A 23,113-nucleotide genomic window follows, 5' to 3' on the forward strand; every position below is an offset into this window, starting at 1 on the left:
AAACCGCCAGAAGGGACAGCAAAGCTCCTAAGACAGGTTTATTTGATCCAGGGTGGCTGAAGGTGCATTAGTTAAGAAGTAATTCTGCAGGTATGAATGAGCCATTTGAAACCAGGCAAAAAGTTCCCTTTCATGCCCGTTCCCCACTTAAAGGGTCAGGCCATTTACATCGCTCTCTGCGAGAACATGGTTCTTGGCACATCTCTTGAGATCGGAATCCTCTTGCATCCATACCAAGCTCTTGTTCAGTTCCCGGCTTCTCCCAATCTGCCCATTTACTGAAGACAGTGAGTTTTCCAAACAGGGTCTTTGTCACGTCTAGCTTCCCCAGCCTGCTGGCTGTCTGAATCTGTTGCAGAAAACTTGGCTAAATTCTTGCGACACCTTGAACGTTAACCACTTTATTTTGGTATAAACTTTCATCATGGGCCAGTGCCCGCTCTTGGTCATCCAGCATTGGCAAAGAGATATACACACACAGACAGAAAGAGAAAATCAATGTTAAACTATTGGGTCTGTGACAGCAGTTAGCACATCTGACCTTTTCTTCCATTAACAGCTGCAGAATTAATAGAGAGGCTTTTGTTTATACAGCAATGAAGTAGGTCTCTCCAGATTTCCCCAGTGCTGCTTCTTTCCATATGATTCCACCCACCCCCTTTAACTAATAATCATTATAAACACAGCCACACACATGGGAAATGTTCACAGTTGCATAAAACCTCGGCTGAAGCCAAATGTTGAAATCTGCAGCAATAATCACCGTTACATAAAAAGTATTGTTGGTTGACATTACTTAATGAATCTGATAGACGAGTGGGAGGAAGGTTCACCTAGTACTGCGTGGTTGCTTTTTATGTTGGTAAATAATGTGACAGCCTTCCCCATCCTGGCTTCCCCAAATATGTTGGGCCTACAATTCCCAGAATACCATAGTCTTTGGAAAGGCTGGAATGGACAGTACAGGGGCGGAGACAAACAGCAGATCCACAGAAATTCAGCAGTGCTCTATAGAAAGAAGGGATGATTCCGGGATTATGAAATTCACAACCTACATTGCACCCCTCGTAGCCAAATCACTTATCTCACCCATAGCTTTTTTAAAAAACAGTACCTGCAAAACAGGATGGGTCTAAGGTAAAAAAAAGGGGGGGGGGACCTCTGATCGACAGCAGCCATGATGATGTAGATGAAGTCTCATGACCATCTCAGAAATACAGAGAAGGAATTAGATGGGGGGGAGGTTTAATGAACTCCATAAGTCTGATCCTTGATTGATGGATCAAGTTGCACACATCCCGTTGTGAGTAGCTAAGGATATTGTACCAAATGTAAGGTCCCTCTGTAATTCAAGTGCTGCTCCATCTCCATCTGTTTTGTTCCTTATGGCACCTTTTGTTCAAATAGAAATCCAGTCTCCTCTTGGTAAACATAGCAGTTGAATCCTATCACCACCCACATGCCTTTTTCAGTACACTGAGGTGCTCAGCCTGTGCAATTCCAGATGTTGCTGAACGACAGCTCCCACCATCTTTCACCATTGGCCTTGTGGTCTACAGCTGTTGGGAGCTGTCGTTCATCAACATCTGGAGCTTTCCTGGAAAACAAGGAGATGGAACTGGAGGCTGTGCACCAGTGACTAGTTCAACCTTCTTCAACTTCGTATTGATTTGAAGTTTTCATACAATGGATAAGAAAGGCTTGTTAAAGTGGGCAACCTATGGCCACAGGGCTACGTGTCATTCACTGAGCAACTTTTTTGCACTCTTCAACCCTAACTGGAATACACAAAAAGTTTAGTGCAAATGCTAACTCCAGGAAAATCGGAAAATCCTGGCTTTGTCCCTATACAACCCCACCCCCATTTTACATCATTACCTCACCCACTGTAGCCTTTGTTTTCACACACACACTAAATAAGTGAAGTATAGCCTCCAGCCATCAACAGGTTACTCTAAGCAGTGTTTCTCAACCTTGGCAACTTTAAGTTGTGTGGACTTCAACTTCCAGAATTCCCCAGCCAGCATGCTGGCTGGGGAATTCTGGGAATTGAAGTCCACACATCTTAAAGTTGCCAAGGTTGAGAAACACTGCCCTAAGGACTAGCAGCCTTTATTCCATTCACCAAACAGGTTCCTATTGATGGGACAAAACCATAGAATGGAAGCTAGAGTGACCTTGTGAATCTGCAAGGTCTTGTCTTCCTTTCACTTGCTTGGGATTGTTAAACTCCAGTATCTTAAGGATGTAGGTATCATATCTCACCAGCAAAAGTTGCTGGTCTATTTCATCTAAGCCAGAAGACGATAAACTGGTGTCCTCCAGGCTGACTGCAAGAGCACACTGGATAATTTTGGGCCAGCCACTCTCCCTGCTTAACCCACATGACATGTGGTAATAAGATTAGAAGAGGCCTTTTAGTATGCTGCTTTAAGCTTTCAGAAAAAAGGGAACCATATAAATGTAATAAATAAATAAAGCCTTGGTCAACATGGTGTGTAGTTCAGGGTTGGTTGGAAGGGCACCCATGTGCTTATGCCTAAGGAGATTTTTTAGGAAACCAACCTATTGTGCTTCTTTAATTCTGAAACCATCTGACAACATGATTGGAGGGTTGGCAGTGCATATCTTAATACATAAATAACATTTCCATGGTGGAGTTTGGGAGCAACCTTGAACAAAGGATGCAGTTTTGTACCTGTCTAAATGTAAGTGCACTGTTTTCAAGGGTGTTTTCTCACGGGTGGGTGTGTCTAAGACTGCAGGCTGAAAACATACGTCTACTTGTTTGCAAACAGAACCCTCTTCCATTCATTCTGCCACACATCTCCAGCTTAGAAGCATTCAGAAAACCTGAATGGCTGCCACTTATGAGGAGCACCACTGGATGAACCAAAATGGGCTGACTCTTTGTAACGAACCTTTTCAGATTTAAATTCCTGCAACGCAGCCAGAATGCTCAGCACATTTCTTTTTTTTGGGGGGGGGGGAAGGGTATCCCTCACATTTGATTGGATTATGCTATATTAATCGGGTTAAGATTGGGAGTAAAGTCACACAAGACTTTCCTCTGCCCAAAGTCACAGCATCCTGGATGATGTGCAAACAGTTTTCCAGTGAATTGACAATTCAAATGTGGTGAATTTGGCAACTGAATCTTAAGGGTGGGGCAAGACTTTAGTGAATCGGAGAGGACCAAAGATGTCTGTATCTTGCTTATAAGGTTGGAGGAATAGTATACCTGGGAATTCATTCATTGAATTCAGTGGGATTTATTTCCAAGTTGACTTGCATAGGGTTGCACAGTGAAAGGTTAAACCAGGGACAGATCAGGATCAGTCGTTGGCACCACCAGAACCTCACCCATGAACACAACCAATTTGGATTTCTGGTCCTTGTTTTCGGATCCTTGAAATAGTCTGGTTTGCGGGAGGGGGGGGGAGGATAAAAAAAGCGCCACACTTGACTGGGTACCCTATTTTTTTTCCTCAGCTGAGCATAATTTCGTTTTTATGGTAACGCGGGGCAACCAATCACGACCAAACCGTCCGACTTTGGCACCGAGCGCTCGATTCCCTTGCAGGAAGGAAAACCCCAACGTTACATCATCCGCGCTGCACAGCCGAAGAACAAGAAGTTCAACACAAATCTCAGACAGAGCAGTTAACATTTTTGGAAAATTCGCTGCTTTGCTTTCAACCCCCCACCCCGCTATATCGAAGTATTCATCGGAGCTCTTCCTGGCTCCTCTCCAAAATTTCCAGCGCTGGCAGTTTAATGAGATCCATCCTGCCCCCCACCCCACCCCACCCCACCCCGCGTCCCGTCGAGGGGGAGGGCGAGAAACTCCTCCTTTTGTGAGTCATTCCCGGGGAAGAAGCGAGAGAGGCGGGGAGGCGCCGAGCACTCACGTTCCGGGCGGCTTGGAGAACGATTGGCGCAAACGCTCGTGGCGACCCGGCTGGGATGGTTTGGGGCTCCGTGGCCTGCCGCGCATCCAGAGCACCGTTTCTTCCCCCGAGCCCAGCCATGCTTTACCGGGCGCTGCTGTTCCTTTTCAGCGGGCTCGGCGCTTGGGGCTTCAACCTGGATTCCAAGGCGCCGACGGTTTTGCTCGGCCCCCCAGGCAGCTTTTTTGGGTTCTCAGTGGACTTTTACCTCCCGGAAGAACAGAGGTGGGTCCGATTTAGGCGGCGCGACCAAGAGCGCACCGGGGGGCATTTCGCACTTCTGCGAGAAGGGGGAGCCCAGCTGGGTACTCTCAACCCCACTGCGCCCCCCTCCCGTAATTCGGGGATCCTGAGTGAAAGGATTAGTGATCGGACGCGGGGGGGCGCATACGGTCGCAGGCACGGTTAAAGGTGTTGGACCCTTTGGTAACACTTGGATCATTTAGCCCGGGGAAGTGAAATTGCATTGGCTTTGCTTGAATTGGCTGAGAGAGCCGCGTTCTCCCTTCCAAATCACGCCCCCTCCACTTGGCCTGGCCTGGCGCCCGCTCCCTCTTGCTAGCCCCACTAAGTGGTTGCAGACCCACCGTCCCTGCCTGTTGCGCGCTTCCTCCAACCCGCTCCCGTTAGTGGGGTCTCCACCCCGCACGCTCCCCCTTGGCGGTAGCGGCGGCGGCTTTTTCCACGGGAGGGGACGCGCGACGGTCCAACTTTTCCGCAGGCGAGCCTGGCGGATTTTCCGTGCGCATCCCCCCTTTTCCTCTCCACTCGTTCTCGCCCCCAACAGGCTCGGAACCAAGCATTTCCTGTAATCGGAGCTCAGCCCCGCCGCTCTTGCTTCCAGGGGTGGGGGGGGAGAGAAAGAGGGGGATCGGGCTTGGGCGGGGAGAGCTGGAGTGGGGGAGAGAACCCGTGCCCTTTGTGGGGGAGGTCTAAAAAACTTGCTATTTGTCCTGGGAGGGAATGGTGGAAGAAGGGGGGGAAGCTCTGACCTGGACTCCACCAGGTGTGTGTTTGGCCAAAGGATTTGGCAAAATAACCAGCCCGCGTGCTCTCCCTCCTCACGTACGGCGTCAGGGAAGGGGGAATCCGGCAAGGGAACTGGCTGGAAATGAGATGGGGGGTGCTATTCTCGGATCTCCTCCCTCTCCTTGGGCTGTGCTGAACTAGAAGCCTCATCCTGAGCCGAACGTCCAACTTGTCTCCCTCTCCGGTGTAAGCCTTGGCAAAGCTGATGGGGCCTGGCAGAAACTCTGTGGGATCTCCTTCCCCTTGAGCTGGGATGTTCCTGGCATCCTGAGGGCTGGCTGTGGACTCCCCATTTCCATTCTGGGGTGGCTTGCAAGAAAGAAAGGATGCTGCTGGAGACTACCCCATCCTGAGTGGCTAGTTCTGCATTTGCACGTGCTTTTACACATTAATTGGGAAGGCTTGTGAAAGTCAGCTGCTATCTGGCAGCAAAGGGAGGAACATGGGGACAGTGTGTGCATTACACCCAGATCTCACCCATTCCAGATTGAAAAGCTGATGCTGGGCAAGTGGGTTGGGTGGTTGATAAGTGTGCTAAAGTGCACACACAAAGACACTGCCCCGCCCCCCATATCGCAGAGAGTAGATTTAGCACCAAATTTCTTCTTCTGGACTAACTTTCCAAAAGACTTGTCCATAGTTGCTGGCAAACAAGTCTCTTAATTTATTAGGGCTTATTAAACATGTACAAAAGGGCTGAAAACTTCTAGGTGCAGGCTAAGCACTTAAGTTAATCGACTGACTAGCTGCCTTGCTCCTCTGCTCTGCTGACAAGTAGAGAGACATCTTTCAAAGGAGGGCTGAAAGATTTTTTTCTTGTAAACCCTCTCAGGTTCCCCTTTAAACATTCCAGGATGGTGTGAAGAAAAGAATGGGTTTTGTGAAGAAAAATGTGTAGAAAAGAATGGGTTCTGAGCATTGTTTTTAAAGCCGTAACTAATCAGCAGCGATGATCTTCAGGCCACACCCTACTAATGTGACCATTATGCCTGAAGCTTAAATGAGCCAGCACAACTTGGCAACCAGAGAGTAAGGTTAGGAAGAGCTGGGAAACCCAGTCTCAAATCCTCACCTCAGATTTTACAGAATGAAGTGAGGAGGGAAAAAGAAGTGGGGGGGGAAGGCACTCTCTCAGCTGAATTCTAGTGATTGTGAAGCTGGAGAGACCCAGATATCAACCCTTTGGCCTGATAGGCAGGGCTGGAGAAAGACTTCTCTTTAGGATAGCCATCCTTAATGTGCTGCTCAAACTGATATCCACGTGAAACACAAATGTTTGTCTGCTGCAAAATGGGATGTTAGCTGGGAATGATGCAATTGTGGTCCAGTGGATCTAGAGGGATCCAAACTGATACCTTCTATTCATTATGGCTTGCTCAGTGCAGTGGGTTTCTCCAGCCTTGAGGGACTCCCTGTCCTAAACAACCCCTTTTGTCAAAAGGCCGACATTCCTAGTTACAATAGTAGCATTGCTTCAAGCACCATTGGGTGGACAGGTCTGATCAACTACCCCGTGCTCTGGATGATGCTGGGCTAGGGGTATTGCGCAAGAGGAGAAAACAAGGGGGTGCAGAAGAGCAGATACCCAAGGATGTCAGGATGCTGACATTGGTGCTATATGCAGTCTCCTCCTCCTGACTTGCTCTCTTTCTAGTCTTCTAGGGAGATGGGGGTGGCTGGTGTCCTTCTCCACATGTCCTGGGAAAGAAGAAACTAAGGTCTAATCGGGGGGAAAAAATCAGTCTATGCTCATCACTTCCTTGGCTAACTCCAGTTGTCCCAGTGAGGTTGCCACAAATGACAGCAATGTGTCCCTGCCAGATTCTTGTATGTAGCTGAGGGACAGATGTCAAATTTCATCTGAAATATTCCTTTTGTGCATCTCCCAATGCTACTTTCGCCACAAAAAAAGTTCCCATTGAGTCATGCTTGCAGTGAGCTTCAAAGAAGCCAACAGGGCTGTTGGCTGTACTCCCTTCTCTACTTTGCTGATCAGAAAAAACTTGGTCATCCTGGGCAGGCTGTCCTTCCTTGGTGTTATGCCCTGGCCCTGAACCAGTCCTTCCTGCAACCCTCCAGGCCTTGTCCTTTCTCCAAGAGCTCAAGCTACAGTTGGATCCCCTTCCTTCCTTCCTTTACCGGGCCGGGCCAGGTTGTACCGTCACTCAGAGCTTCTAGCCACAGTCCTCCGGCTGAAAGAAGTCAGCTGCAGTATGTGATGCTCCGACCAGCACTAAGTCTGTAACTCTGTGGCCTGTCGCAGGCACTTCCACAGCGTTAGCAGGATATTCTGAGGTCAATGCCCTGAGGTCTGATGGGAAGATTTTCTAAGGGAGCTTTGCCAGCAGGGCTGGCTGAGATGCAGCACAGCTTCCTAGCTGGAAACATTTGCGCAGAACACAAACCAGGACATGGACCATCACCAATGTTTGACGCCTATGTGCGTGCACTCCCATACTGCAGAGTCACACCCGTGCATGGGCGTGTAGCATATCATCTGTGTGGAGAAACACCCTCCAGCAAGTCTCTGGATAGCATATTGTTTTCTACATACAAGGGGCTTGTCTAGGAATTTTTGTTACTTTGAAGGCAGTGCTGGCATTTCCACGCCTGAGCTCAGGTTATTGTCAATTGTTGTATACTTGATTTGTTCTGATTAGACTGGTAAGCAAGAGAGTGGAGTGTTGATTTTTCCTCCACTGCTGGATGCATTTGCACGTACGTTAAGCCCCAGCAAGCACTGCATCTTTTCTATGGACAAGCAGAGGAGCCTTTCCCAACCTGGGGTTCTCCTTGTGTTGAAATACAGTCCCTAAGAATTCCCAACCAGGTTACAATATAGACAGAGAAAAATGCAAAGATGTATAACCAGTATCTGCCTCTCTGCTTGAACTGCAGAGCAGGTGCTCGACTGTTGATCAGGATCATGAGGATAAGATGAACTCCTCCGTAATTTAGTATAGGTTTTCCACTTGCCCCCTAAACTCCTATTGAAGTCCTCTGCTTGATATTAGTTCAACTTTCTCTTGTGTCAAGCTTAACATCTTTGGACCCCTCTGACACCTCCATGTAATTTTCTGGATTGCATGATGGAATCTATGGTTGGCCATTGTCTTCTTCTGGAATGTTTTTCAACTTCCACATGTAACCGTGGGATTCCTTGTAGTCCCCCTTCAAAAACAAACCAGGTCTGAACCTGCTTAGTTTCCAAACCCAAGCAAGACCCACCAGCTGCTGCAACATTGGACTTTCTGGGCCTTTGCTCCAGTGCTGATTTTGGAATCTCTGCCCTCTCGGACTTCCTAACCTTTTTGTCAAGCAGGCACAACTTTGATTGTCCCAATGCCCTCTTTTAGTTAATTGGAGGGCTGGAAGGGGTCTGTTGATGCCATGGCATGCAACCCTGCCCGCTCAGTGCAGGAACCCAAATTGTCTACCTTGCTCAGAACAGCCTTCTCTGTTTGACAATTACTCATCAAGATCCAAAGCAGAGGTCTTTTTCTCCCAATGCGAGATTCCAAAGACTGAACCTGGGATTTAAAGGGAGGACCTGCAAGTCTTCCTTCAACAACTGGGCTATTGGTTTGTCCGTTATTGTGCCAAGCAATGTAAGATGTGCCAAATGTGTCCTTTCCCCCCAAGCAGCCCCATCATCGGAAAGTGCAAAATGCAGTAGCTCTTGCAAATGTGATCTTTTTTATGGGCTGCAGAGGAAAGCTTGTTCTAGGGCCAGGAAGCAACAGCATTTGCCTTTTTATTGCAGGAAGGGGCAGGAGGTGAGTTTGCTGTAGGCTGCCCTAGCAGGAGCTTCCTGCCAGGCTCCTTAGGCTAGATTTTTAGGCATCAAATGTCTGTTTTATGGATCCTATGCCTGGTGAATCACTGCCTTCCTTTGGCCTCTTGAGAAGGCAGTGCAAATGCGTTTTTTAAAAATAACCACTTGTGTGTGTTACAATTCCACAAACTCCCTCTTTCTCTGATTCTTAAGAGCCTGTGTGTGTTTGTGTGTGCGTGTGCATGCAGATCTTGATGGGCAGGCATGTAAATATGCACCCGTGGACACCCAGATCCAATTTATTGCTTCCTTTTCTTCCTTCCTTCCCATTTCTGCCTATTTGAACAGTAAATGTAACTGAATGTGGTAGCCATTGTAGCACTAAGTACAATCAGACTCACTGTAAAATTGGAACAGTCTATTAAGCTTCTTAGAGGGAAGGGAAGGGGGAGAAATTGTATGGGGCAAAAAAAAAAAGAAAAGAAAAAAGACTTCCAAAATCAGAGTAGGGCAAACTGCAGCCAAATAAACAGTAGCAGTGCTTGGATCTGCTAGCATAGTGGATAGAGCTAGCAACCCCAGTGCTGTGGGTTCAAAACTTGTGAAGGGAACCCTGGAGAGTTTCAAGCAACCACTGTAAGCCTCCACATTCAAGGACAATCATTGAGAAAGAAGGGTGGGGAGTTAGTCCCGCTCTTTGCCAACCATCTTGTGTTGCATATGGAAAAGGGAGAACTTGCCTACTGACCTACCTCACGTTGCCAGGACCCCTGGTTGAAGACTGCTGGTTTCCCACTGCAAAACGCCAGTTGTTTCTAGCGGGATCACTGGGAGGGGAGAGAGGGCTCCCTTGGCCCAAGTTTGAGATAGCTGCCCCACCCCCAGCTCAATACTGCTAATTTTTTCCGTTATTGTTAGTGAAATAGCAGTGGTCTATTCTCAGCAGCCCAGCTGATTGCTCCTTCCCTGGACAGTGGGAAGCTGCATGAACCGAGGGCCTTCCAGGAATAGCAAGAGGAGCGCCTTGAGCAATGCGTGCCAGAATAGAGGCATGCCCCTGTTTAGTCTTAGAGGGCATGCTGGTAGTCCCAGTCTAGTCTTACCATATCTGGGTTGTAGGAATCCAATGGCCACAGGTTTATCCCTCTCTGTGCTGGCATGTAGTGGTCATCTTGATTTTTGCAGCCTGAATATATTAGGCCTATTTTAAGTTTGTTACCAATACTTTTCTTGCCTAGCAAAGAGTGTGCAGTTGTTCTAAACTGTCAGTCCTGTATTTAATTCCACAACTACTATTGTTGTTATGGTCCTTTGACCGTGGTCCATATCCCCTTCCCAGGGCTGAGAGTGAGTGACTGGCCCAAGGTCACCATGCTGACTTTGTGCCCAAGGGAGGACTAGAACTCAAGTTCCCCCACTCCTACTCCAGTGCCTTTAACCACCACACCAAACTGGCTCCTACAACTGCTATTTCTTCATGCTTGTTTAATATCAGTGATTTGTTCCCTGTTAAGTGACATATCTCTGTCCCAAAGAGCTTACAAAAAGATTAGCAAGGCGATGGTGTAGCATTTACTAGAGAATCCTATACATATTTACTGGAAGTTCATTTCTGTTGCCCAGGCTTATCCTCATTGGAGCATATTGCTGACCTTGGAATTAGTCTCATTAGATGCACTGGGACTTCTCTCTGACTAAATCCTGCATTGTAAATGTTTAGAATGGAAATCATTGGAGTTCACATCTTCTGTGAAGCTGCTGAAGATCTGGCAGTCTTGTCCTCAAAGCCCAGATCACTGTGGGTACCTGTGAGAGACAGCTCAATAAAACCTCCCTGTTTAATAGCAGTATAGCTCTGAGTACTAGATGGTAGGGACAAACAAGGGTAATCATGCTTGTAAGAGTCTAAAGGCATCTGGCTAACCAATATTTAAAAAACAGAATGAAGGGCTAATTGGAACTTCTGTCTGATTCTGTAGAGTTGTTCTTAAGATACAATCAGTGTGTCCAGAGATACGTTGCATGTGTGTTAAGCCTCCTTTTCTTTGCTCAGAGACATGAGTAGCATGCATGGGATAATGGCATAACAGTGGTAAGGCTAGGATTTGTTCAAGAACTATGGTTCTTGCACACAGCTGTTTCCCATTCCCTGGTGGAAATTGTTTCTTGCTTTTCTGTGGATTGCCTTTGCAAAGGTGAAATCCTTCTGTTCCCTCCCCAGTTACATATAATTGCTAGCTCTGAGAGGGGATGCTGGTAATTATTAGGTTTGTATGGAGGGTGGGAATGGGATGGATACAAATTATAGGACTCTCAACCACCTAGTAGGTTGAATGGAGAGTTGTTAATTAGCCCATTGTACGGAAGAGGAGATGATAGCTGGGAGAGAGAAAATGCCATGGGTTACCCTTGATTTAAGCATTTTAAATCAGATTTAAAACTCTTTTTCTGATCTTCCTGAAGCTCATAACTAGTTGACTGGTTTGAGGGAAATGGGAAACTATTGTGAAGTAGCAATGCCCTAGGTTGATTGCTTGGGCCATTGATGGGAAGAGTGGAGGAGTCATTTGCATTTTGTCTTAGTAAGTTGTAATACGGTGGTCTGAACCAGGCCATGGAGTCAGTATTTGTATTCAGAGTTGAATATATAAGCCATCTGCATTCACTGTGAATTAAGAAATAGGGCACATGTGTATCATGGCCATTGCACACATCCATAAGCTCCTGGTTCTTAGCTGGTAGTACTCTGGCTTCCAGCTGTGGCCAGTGGGACTCTTTGGGTATGTGGTTTGCTGGTTGTTCCCTCAAACCATTCCCCATGCAACTCATGGGGCTGGGTGGGAGGCAGAAATCAGCTACAGACTGAGTAGGGAAGTTCAAGAGGACTAGAGATGTTGGCAGAGTGAGAGGGGAGAACTCTTGCACAAGTTTAGGGTAGCATTCAGCCCCACCACAGAAAGTGTGAATGATGTGATAGGGCAAGTCCTTACCATTGATTCTAGGGGAGAATTAGAAGGAGAATAGGGACTGACTGCTGCTGGTTTGGTCTTTGCTCATCAGCCAGGGGTGTGCACCTCCTCTGCTCCATTGGCATGACCCCAAATGGCATCAGGCCAGAGTTGGCTTTGTGCACTCTTTCCCTCTGTCCCATTCCACACACACACACCCCATGTGGTTTTATCAAAGGCAGGCTGGGCTGGGTCTGAAGAGCGTAAAATTCCTAGCTGTGGAGGGATGAGACCAGGAGGTACATACAGTTAGGCGGGTAAGCTAGCTGTACCTCGTTGTTCCTAAATATTTTCCATCTGCGTTCACTGCTGAAAAAAAAATCATTAACTTTTGCTAAGGCAACCTCCTTTGCGAGTGCTTTGACTCATTTTCCTTTCATGTTAAGTGGCCACTTCAAAGCAGAGAAGAACTTCATAAGGAGGGATACCACTGGAGAAATGGCAACATTTGGGCACGTCCTTTTCCTGGAATGACGTACTCTGGGCCTTTATCCAGCCTGTACTGTAAGATAACTCCTACCGCTCCTCTGATCAACAGGGCCAGTGGTAATTCTGACTGGGGATGGTGGGAGTTGTAGTTGGTCACATCTTAAAAGAAGTGAATTGAGAAGGAAGGATGCTGTGAAAACTAGAGCAATGGGCACAGAGAGAATTGGCTCCTTCCACCTCCCAGGAGACTCCTTAGCTGTGACTGAGATCCATCTATGTAGGAGGTCAGGAAAGGACTTCTCCCTGACCTCTGCTCTGCTACTGACCTCTCCTCACTTCAGCCTCTGACCTCTGTCACCTTTTTTGCCTTCTTCATGTCAGATGCCTAAATAGGCTGGCTTCATCTATAGGGGGCAGCTATGGCCACTAACCCAAACAGATTCCTTTGGAAATGGTTGTGCCCTCTGGGCTTACTTGCTATCTTTTACCCTTTGCCCTTCTTTCTTCTATGCCCAAATGAGAGGCTCTGCCTAGCCAGCTCAGCTTCAGTTGCTCAATGTCATGACAACTTGGGTTGGGTTCCTAAAGGTCCATCCTCCAAGCATGGAAGGGTGGCTTGGAGTAACACAAAGTTGTCATTGAAAAGCCATATCTCTGAGTCAAAAATATCCACACCCGTCTACAAAGTTTTACAGAGTAGTCGTTGTGTTCCACTCAACATAATCTCTCATAAAATATATCTTTCCCTTTGCCTCCTCACATAAGCTGCCATGTGTCCACCACACCTGCTCTGGTGTGTCCCCCAATCCTCTGGGATGGGTTTGGGTGAGCACAGGGAGAAGAAATGTTCCCCTTGCTCTGCCAGTGGTTTTCTTCTGCTAATGGGAGGAACAGTCCTATATGCCATGTCTGGAGTTTGCATTCTAAGGACGTCCAACCATAGAGTTAAATTGGGTTTTTAGTTGTTACTTCCTTTTGAAGATCCAGGACATGATGGATACAGTTCCACACTGTGTCAAACTATGATTCCTAGTAACATTTGTAGGAAAGACTAAAAAATGGCAAAAAAGTTATGTCACAGTTTGGGGACAAGCATTGCTGCATGTTATGGAAGTGAAGCTGATGGACTGACCCGGTAACAGGAGGTTCATGGACAGCCCTGGGTCTCCTGTAACATGTGCTGCCTTCCGGTCTGGCTTCTAAGTTGCCCAGCTGCTTTGTCTTTTCAATTCCTTTTTTAGGCTGAGGGAGCTGAATTTCTTTCAGTGGCTGGGAGAAGCGGATGCTTATTGAATCCAGCCATTTATTTCTTAATTTTAGTTCATTTCAATGCTGCCTTTTTTATTGTCATGGAAATCAAGTAGAATACATGGAGGTTTAAAAATCAGAATAATCCAAAATATTGGGAGGTTAAAAAAATACCCAGAAAAAAATGCAGGGAATTTTTTCCCCCTCTCACAACTCCCTGATCAGCTATACTTACAGTTCTCAAGAATTGGGGTCTGCCCTTTACCTCAATAGAAAAAGCTTTGAAAGCCAAGATTGTATGCCTAGCGTGTTTGCCATTTTCAAAGTACCGTTCTGTCCTGCTGGTGTGAAAAGAGATCTATAACAGCCTTTTCTGCCCCAGGAGGAACATGTCTCTCTGGGTGTGCATGCACTTCCAAGTCACCAATCTAGAACGGGATGTGAGCTGGGAATTATGGGTGTTGAAGTCTCCACTACATCTGGAGGACACAGGAGGAAAGCTGTAGCAGCTTCTCAGGTTGTTCTCCTTCCCTCTTTTGAAACCGACAGTGACCAGTGGGTGGTAAAACGGGCTGAGGAAATGAAGGAAAAGGAAACTGATAACATCTAAATGACTCTGGCCTGGTTTGTGGAGAATTATCTGTGGTAGGAAGCTGATTATGTATTTGATGTTCAAATACTAGGGTTACACTTTCCCTATCAAAGTTATTCCAGCCTCTGAAAGCTAAAGTTTATGTTAAAACAAGAGGCCATGCTGTGCATATTTAGGAAAGATAATTTGCCCATTTGGCTGAGAATAATCAGGGATCTGATGATGTATACTTATATATTAATAATTGATCCCAAGGAGCTTATTGTGTCTCAAGCTTCTGGAGGCAATTTGCATCTTCTCACTCATGAAATGGATTCAGAAAGCAGCAGCTAGAATGGATCTCCTTTACTGGATCAGACCATTGGTGCATCTCAATCTATGGAATCTGCCTGAAGGGAAGCCACTTGGTGCCCTCTGGAAGTTTTGCATTACGTTCCCATCAGCCCCAACTAGCTTGGCGGATGGTCAGGGATTCTGGGACCTATAGCTCCAAATAATGGAAGGTTGGTGGACACTGACCAGCAATGGATGTCAGGTAGGGATCAGTCTTAGCTGTGCCCGGAGACGTTAGAGCAGTGTTTCTCAACTTTGGCAACTTTAAGATGTGTGGACTTCAACTCCCAGAATTCCCCAGCCAGCCATGAAGTCCACACGCCTGAAAGTTGCTATGGCTGAAAAACACTGTGCTGGAGATTGACCCTGGGACTTTAGCTGGCAAAGCAGCCACTCTGTCACTAAGCTACAGCCTTCCATCTTGTTTTACAACTCTGAAAATAAGCTGCGTCCCCTTTCCCAGGAAAACATTTAGCTCTCTTTACATGCCATCATTATCATCAAAGGCCTTGCAGGGGACCAGTGGCCTTTCCAGCAGGTTGCAGATTAACCAGTCCTGCTTAGTTTGGGCTATTGATTCACCCACCTGAGAACAGCGGTCCTCTTCAGAGAATGGCCATGGCCCCAGGGCAGGCACAACCCCACTGTCAGATTTATTTGGCCTCCTGGCATGTGACCAAGGGGGCCCAGATTGTGGCATGCAATGGGGAGGAGGAAGCCCTTGGCTGCCTAAGCAGAAGTCGCTCTGCTTTTCAGCTTCTTTTCATGCTTGGCAAGCCACTCTTACGATCATATCTGCTTGCATAACCCTGCCAGTGCCTTCTGTAACTCTCCAGGCTGCCTTTAAGATGGAAGCTTGTCATAAATAATGCCCTTAAGGGAGCGTTTTGCCTCCTGATGTATGCAGAGATAGTCAGACATGCTGCTGATGGAGAATGAGGGTCAGTGGGGTACTTTCCCAGACGACTGGGTTGCGAGGAAGTATCTGGAAGCAAACTCACCTGTGCTAAGCAGCACCTGTCCTTTGAGAGAGCAGTTCCCAACTGGGAGTTCATCTGCGCAGGAGCCCTTCATGCGGCGTGCCTCACCTGTGATCAACGGTGCATCTCAATCACTTTGCATGCCACACTTAATGAACTTCCTCCCCCTTGTCTTTGGAAGGCCAGGGGTATCATTTTTCTTCCTTGCTCCCCCATCCTCAGACAACTGTTTCAGAGTTACCGGCCACTGCTGCTGCTGCATTCCTGATAGGTGAGAACAAAGGTAATTTTCTAAGTGCTTGTTGGCTTGGATAACCCAAGGAGTCATCTCAGCACATTCTCTGTGGCACATTTTAAATCCCCGTATATCACAGCACTGTCGTGGCCACAGGGAGAAAATGGGAGTTTTTACTTTTTCTTTGAAATATTTGTAGTCTGCCTGTGAGCCAAAGGATCTTGTCACGGGTTACAATCCGTCAGATAGGCAAAGTAGAACATCAGGTAAAATATGTAATAATTTAAATCTGAATCAGGGTTGGGTGGTGACTTGCTTCTGAAGGAGCAGAGAGGTTTGGAGCGTGCATGGGCGCTAACCCTGGGTGCTCCAGCAGATGAAATGTATCTTTTCCTGGGATTGTGCTGCAGCTGCAAAATTAATCCAGGAAAAGGCACAGCTGTTTTATGAAGGAGTGAGCACCCCCCCGAAGCATCCTATGAATCCAAAGCATTGCCCAACCCTAACAACAATTGTAATGACCCTGATAGAGAAATCTTTAAGAGACAGAATATTTTCCCTATGCATGAAAGTACCTTAAATTTGTTTTTTTCCCCCTAAATCTCATCTGTGGAGCCCTAAGTGAGAATGAATTCCATAGTGAAATCAGTGGCAGGTCAAAAGTGCCCCAAATATCCCCAGGGGATGTTGGGTATAAGGAGTGAGAATGAAGACACCTTCCCCCCCCAGCAAAGCTCGGATGAACCATTGAGAGCATTGCCCAGAATCCTTTGCAAAATAAAGGTGCGCTTTGCTGAAAGTTCAATGGCAACCACTTTGTGTTTGCATGTCACAAGTCATACAATAGTTAAGCAGTGGTTGCTCCTTGCTGGTGCCCCATGGGCACATACTGGCTTCTTCCCTGAATATGGTTTCCATCCACTGATTTCCACCCATTCTGACCAGATGATTTCCATCCATGTTCCTGAATGGAGTTCAGGATGATTGATTCCACTAGTTTATTAAACACAAGCTAACCTATGACAAATCATGTGTCCTTGGTTGGGAGCAGGAGGGAGTCTCAGTGTGCTGTGTTTGGAAGATACAGGTAATCAAGATAAATGAATATAACAGGATATAGAGTGAAGCTGAGTACTCTCGCCATATACAGGCGACATGGAATGGACAGCAGAAAGATGTGTATCCTGTGTTTTTATGGGCCCAGCATAATGTGGGAATGGGCTTGTGGATGTGGAAAGAGGTCCTTGAGTGCAGAAACTTGAAACCCCAAAGCTTGGGTTTGATTTGGCACCACCATCCCTGAAAATAAATTAATTGCTTTCCCACATCTTTCAAAAGTCAGTTTAGGCTACAGCATGTAAATTGACCACATGGTGGTTTCTTGCAGCAGTTTTTCACAGTGAGTTAGATCATGAGATGATGGCTTGTTCACTCAGAACATTGTGGCTCTGAAAGTATTGGAGTCTGGTTTCACCACCTATCTGTTTGGCCTTCCAATCACTTTGAACCACTCACATGTTTCCATTTGAGACCGGGACACTGCCGTTGTGTCACAACATCTCTATTTCCTCCTAAGTAAGGTTCATTTTGCTGAGCTGGAACTGGATTGAGTGGCTTCCTCGGGAAGCATCAACCCCAGGACTCTCAGCCAACCTGACCAAAAGAACACCAGGAATTGTAGTCCCAACATTTCAAAGAGATGCCAGTTTGGAGAAGGCTGGGCATGTAAGCGAACATGGGTTTGGGCCACATGGGCCCCCAAGAAAGGTGGAAGATTACAACAAGCATATATAGCTATATGGTTACTTCTGGGTGGCTAGCAACCACAATTAACTCCTTTGGAAAGGCTGAGAAGCATGGAGGACGAAGGGATGATGGAGAGTCCAAGGGGGTGTGTCAGCATCTAGGCAAACCTGGAATTGTCCTTCATTCAGATAAAAAGTGGATTAAAAAGAAGACGTTTCTGTAGTTTGGTGGGAAAAACAGCGGCAAATGCTTCCATATTGTTGCCAAGAGAACGATGTGGATCCGTCATGTGAAATGCCAAGGAGTCAAGCTTGACTTAAGGAGACTTCGCTTTTCCAGTGTCACTTTGGGCTCTCCAATACAATTTCTGTGCCTTTCTTCCCTCAAAATGGAAACTGTACTATTAATTCTTTGCCACTGTGATTTTCAGCAATCGTGTTCAACAGGACTTTGGTAAGCTCCAGAGGGAGCAGAGCTCATTCTTCCAGCAGTCACCTAAAGTGATGCATATTTATTTGCTATGTTTCTGTTGCGCCTCGGTGCCAAAGAACACAGGGGGATGGGCAGAATTCTCCTCCCTAATTTTTTGTCCTTGCAACAACTCTACAAGGTTAGTTGTTGTTGCCTCTTTTTGTCCATCTTTTTTTTCTCAGCACGCACAAACAATATTAAGTAACAATACAGTGAAGACCTTAGTATTAAGAAGTCAGCTTAAGACAGAAGCCGGTATTGTACAACAAATATTTTGATGTAATTTGCAGCTGCTTCTTAATGTTATATTCAGCTTTGGCTGTAAAAGCGAAATAATCTTATGCTTATTAACATCAACATTTAAAATCATAGTTAATACTGATATAATACCTCCTTAAATCTTTAATGGTCAAAGGTATCTAAGCATTAGAGCGCTCATCATCTCTAGTCAACACTGTATAAATAGCAATGTATCGAAATAATATAATGGATTAAGCATGTCTTATAACAATATAATAAAACTTTTTTTAAAAAAAGGTTAACTGAACTCAAAGATGGTGACTGTTAGAAGATCACCCAGACAGTTTCTTGGCTAAATGGGAACGTGAACCAGGATTTCTCTGTTTCAGGTGGGGCTCTCTAGCCTCTACACCACACCGGCATGACCTTTTGTAGTGACGCTATGTGTGACAGTCTTTTGTACATGTGTACTCATAAAGGGGTTATGCAGTTCAGATTATGCGTGTTAGCTAAAAATGCTGCTACAGACTTTTTCTTAAACAAAGCCAAGCTTGGCTTTGATATTCAAGATTCTGATCACTGTCTCCACACAGTTAACTTTATTTCATGCTTTGAACATTTCCCTGGATTGTCTGACATTTTTTTTCTGATCACAAAAGGCTTTCCTCTTTGAAACTAGAAGCAGAGTACATCTCTCCCAGTGGGCAGGTCAGAGGATTGAGTCTTATGTGGGCAGTGGACTGGATTAAGTTTTTCTCTATTTGAACTCCAAAAGTCAAAGGAATCCAAATGTCTGAAAAAATGTAAGTGCCCCAAAGTAATAAAATGCATATATAAACCAAATATTATCTGTTTTATGATAAAATACAAATTCCATAGATGTTCATCGGCATACCAACCTAATCCTTCCCTTTGAAACCCATCCTAGTCTAGTATCTTCTGATATTTCTAGAATATGTTCATATTTCTGCACGCCTGCAGTAGAAGGGAATTCTAACTCCACAGTGAGGGGACTATATAGCCAAAGAATGCCTCTCCAAATGATGTTGGGGGGGCAAGATACTGGACCCCAATATAAAACAAACATATAAGCAACATGGATCATATTTATGAGAACATTCTCTGCTCTTATATACTTGAGATTATATTCTATATAATAATCATGGTTTTGTACTCCCATGTTTTAGCTAAGGCTGTACAGCTTGTATCTCTCCCTGTGATGATCAGGAAGGCAACTTTGCTGTTGACAAGATACAAAGGAAACAGTGGTCTTTTTGCAATGGAGGAACTTATCTTTCTTTAAAAAAAAAAAAAACTTGCATGGTGTCTGGAAAACACCTAGAGAGCCCACACAGAGGCTGCCGTGTGTTTAGCTCCATTAACTTCTGTGTTACCGCACAGCAGCAGTAGGCAACCTGTGCCATCTGTCCCCCAACCCGCTGATCATTTGATGGGCAAGCTGCAGGAATTCACTTCGCTACGATGAGGGAGCATGATGTAAGACCAGAGGCATCTGCGGGGGGGGGGGGGGGCGGTCAAGGGGATGAAAGGAGCCTCACGCCAATGTGGTGCAAGTTCCTCTGTCTTTTGCATGCGCTGTGACCACACTTGCTTGAAAGGGGTGGGGTTCATGTCATGGCACTGCGGCTTTTGTGATTGCCACTGCATAAAGTTTCCTTTTTCCTCCTAGCATGGTAATCCTGTATCATTGCCTTCTGGTTGACCCAGGGGAATGAAAAGGTTGCCATGTTGCCCTTCTTCACTTGGAGGTCAAAGGGAGTCCCAGTTAGGGCTGTGCAGCGCTTCAGGCCCCAAAACAAAAAGATGCTTAGCAGCATGTGGGCCACTCAAGTAGTACTTGTCTACCCCTCCTTCTACCAAATCAGTCTTTTCCTGGGATTGTGATGTGAAGGGCAACTGTGCAATCCTGGGAAAAGATGCAGCTGGTTGCAGGTAGGGACTACGTGAGCCCCCTTGGGTGCACCTTCTGGTATCTGAATGCAAAGTGCTGCAGAGCTCTAGCAGATGACCCCTCTGGATCCCTGAGGCTCCCTGATCTCTCTGTTGGAAGCTGTTCTTGCATGGAAGATTGGTCATGCCCTGCAGTGAGTGGCAAGGGTCTCAACTGCCAATACTACCCCCCGAAGTATCTGTCAGGAGCATGGAGCTACACACTTCCCACTTAGATCAGGACTGGTAACCTGGTGCCTTCCCTCGAGGTAGCCATGTTTAGATGGCAGTCCCTGACATTCTTGCTCATTTGTCATTCTGTTTCTCCTATATACAGAGCTGTGGTCTGAAATACCTGCAAGTAGCCACTTTGCCTGTTTCTAAAGTGCTTACTTACTGGCTTTCCCCAGGCTTGAGTCCTGTAATGGGGACAGTGGGAATTGCAGTGTGTGCAACATCTGGGGACCAGACAGAGAAAAATGGTAGATATTTCCTGATGCTTAACAGCTCTCTTTAAGAGCCCTGCTAGATTATAGCAGAAGCCCATCATTTAGTTGAGTGTCCTCAAATCGTTTAGTTGAGTGTCCCACAGGCATCCAGAGCCTTCAGGTGCTGCTCTTTTCAGCTATTGTTAACCTTAACCCAGAAACAGGTACTGAGAGGTATCGTTTCTAGCAATCATTTTGCAATGAGCTGTTCACAAAATGAAGTGAGCATTTCATGCTACAAGTCAGCAAGAAACCAGCGTGCTTGGCCCCGAAAGCCTAATTCCCAAATAGGAAGAGCAATGAGTTTGATCTCTCCACTCCATTAAAGATGATATGAAGAGTAACAACCATCTCCAACTTGCTGCCCTCCAGATGTGTAGGGATTATAACTCTTGGTGGCTGGGAATTCGGAATATTGCTGCTCCATCCCAAGGGCCACCCTGCTAGGGAAGGCCAGCGCGAATGTTATAATCCAGAAGAGTGGAATCTCCTAAGGAATCCAGCTGCTGCAGGATCTTTCTGTATATGGTTCCCATGTGATAATATCCACAACATGTCCTCCTGCCTCAAGCTTACTGAGATGCATGGTTGACTTTCTGTTGAGTGCGTACAGCATCTCTCCTCTAATCTGTGGTGGATGTTTACCTTCTGTCATACCAGAGTAGTTTATATGGAGGAGGACCTTGTTCCTCAATGCTGATGATACCTCTTGACTCTCAGTTGTTCTGTGAGGTGTCCACCTGCTTGCCCCTCTGGAACCAAAGAGAGAGAGTGGATGAATCCTGATGTCTCCACTGCCGGTCTTGGTGCCAAGAAGATTAGCTGAAGGAGGAATCAGGTTCAGCAAACAGAGATTAGATAAAGACTTCAGACATGACAGTTTGTGCTGCTTACTTGTAGGAAGCTTGATAGAGAGACTGGTTGAAGCATTGGGGAAGGGAAAAATCAAGTCTACATTGAATCCCATTCTCAATAAGACGGGTGCTCTAAATTATGGTCAGATTGCTACACTGGTACCAGTGCTGAACCAGGAGTGAGCACTGAACTTAAATCTTAATTCCTAATGTGATACCTGCGAGACCTCAGACTTGTGATATCATATCTAGAAGAGCATGTTCCATTATCTCACTTCCCCTGGATCTTGTACTCCAATTATTAATGTAGACTGCAAGTCCAAACATGATCTTCCATATTTCTGTAATCCTTTATTTAAGATTTCCTAAAAGTGATTTATGTTTGTGCACAGCCTTTTGCAACATGTTAATTAATTATTAACTAATAATTAATAAGTAATTTTGCATTCTATGGAAAGTAGTTTCTTTTTTGTTGTCTTATCTTTAGCATTGCTGGAAGAGGGAATTTTGGGAGATGGCACTCCTGCTACTCTCTGCATTATGATGAGCAAGAGATTCTCCACCCGGGTTAAGTCCAGGTTAGGAATGTTTCCATGATCACAGATACTGATTGCCATTCAGTGGTGGAAGGTCTTGGCTTCTGAGATCTGGTTCAGTCTGGTGGTTCTGTACAAGAGTCAAACTCTGTAGGACTTCTCCAGGTATTAATATTTGCAAGCCAGGCCACAGCTACAGAAGAAATCAAATCCCATTTAGGAATCCTGCGGAATGATTGCACCCAAATTCCTTTGTTCGCTTTCTTGTACCCTGCTACCTTGATTTTGAGCTGGACAGAGTATACTACCTGAAGATTTGACTTGCCCTGTGGGTAAAGCTATGCTTGATACCATTGATACATTTTGCTCTAGGATGCAAAAGTAATTTTGCAGGGGGAGTTTGCCCTTGATCTCCAGTTTCCACTTTTCCTTCTATTCTTGTTTCTCTTGATCCCAGATTTATAGTTCTTAAGCTTCTCAGAGGTATGAGTTTTTCTGTCAAAGTTTGAAGTGAGGCTGGGAATCCTTGCACAGTTCTCCCAGTGACTTATGCTTTGGCTAGTACTTGGCCGCCAGCTCCCTGCAGAGACTGAAATGGGAGATGGTTTGAGTTCCCACAGATCACTTTAGCATCAAATGCATCTGGCAGGTTTGCAGGAAGGAGGCTGCAGAGGCAGAGATTCTCCTTGCTATCGTGCCTGTCCTCTCTGCTTTCCTACGACGGGACTTTCTCGGCCACTGTGGAGTATTTTAAGCTCTTTCCCAGGCCTGTGGGCCCCAAGAGGGGTGGATTCACTGCTTGCTTGCAGCTGCTGAACCGTACACCTGACTGCCTGCACAAGGATCCTTTGTCCTGCACCAGGGAATTCTACGGAGGGGGGATGGTGAGTGGGCTGGGGGGAGAGGGTAGTTTGAAGGGAAATGGGGAGGTAGCCAGGAGTTGGGGAGCAGAGGAGGAGGAGGAGACTGGAGTGAACGTGCTTCCATTTTACGCAACCTGTTCCTCACATAACAAGCCGAAGATCCTAACCAATCTGCAGATATTCTAAAAGGAAGGGACCTATCTATCAGGTTCTCACCTAGGGGAGATACATTGCAAGATATAAGGGGGAGGGCAAGAAGTCTCCCTGTGGAGCACTATGCTGAAAGTACTGCATGATTTTAACAGACCAGAGTTTAACCAAACCAGAGTTCTCAGCACCATCACACAAAAACAATTCCTTGGCAGAAGATCTGGTGCTTAGAGTGG

The 23,113-nt window shown here is 46.1% G+C and overlaps 1 protein-coding gene and 1 long non-coding RNA gene across 3 annotated transcripts in view; one reads left to right on the plus strand and one right to left on the minus strand.

Moving 5' to 3' along the window:
* LOC148216282 (uncharacterized) overlaps positions 1 to 4,053 on the minus strand; it is a 70,943-nt gene extending 66,890 nt beyond the window's left edge. Inside the window, exon 1 of the long non-coding RNA XR_015795664.1 lies at positions 3,912 to 4,053. This is a non-coding gene — a long non-coding RNA (uncharacterized LOC148216282). The remainder of the gene's footprint in view (positions 1 to 3,911) is intronic.
* The window catches only part of ITGA5 (integrin subunit alpha 5), a 67,614-nt gene continuing 48,375 nt past the window's right edge, over positions 3,875 to 23,113 (plus strand). The window contains exon 1 of one of the 2 annotated variants that reach the window (XM_088137932.1): positions 3,875 to 4,175. In XM_088137932.1, coding sequence (XP_087994058.1) covers positions 3,967 to 4,175 — 209 coding nt within the window. In that variant the 5' untranslated portion in view covers positions 3,875 to 3,966. The remainder of the gene's footprint in view (positions 4,176 to 23,113) is intronic. The other variant, XM_088137933.1, reaches the window with a different exon arrangement.

This window comes from Python bivittatus, unplaced genomic scaffold (genome assembly GCF_059951505.1).
Source record: "Python bivittatus isolate LINGU-HERP-01145 unplaced genomic scaffold, Pbiv_v1 ctg000220_np1212, whole genome shotgun sequence".
Lineage (NCBI taxonomy): Eukaryota > Metazoa > Chordata > Lepidosauria > Squamata > Pythonidae > Python > Python bivittatus.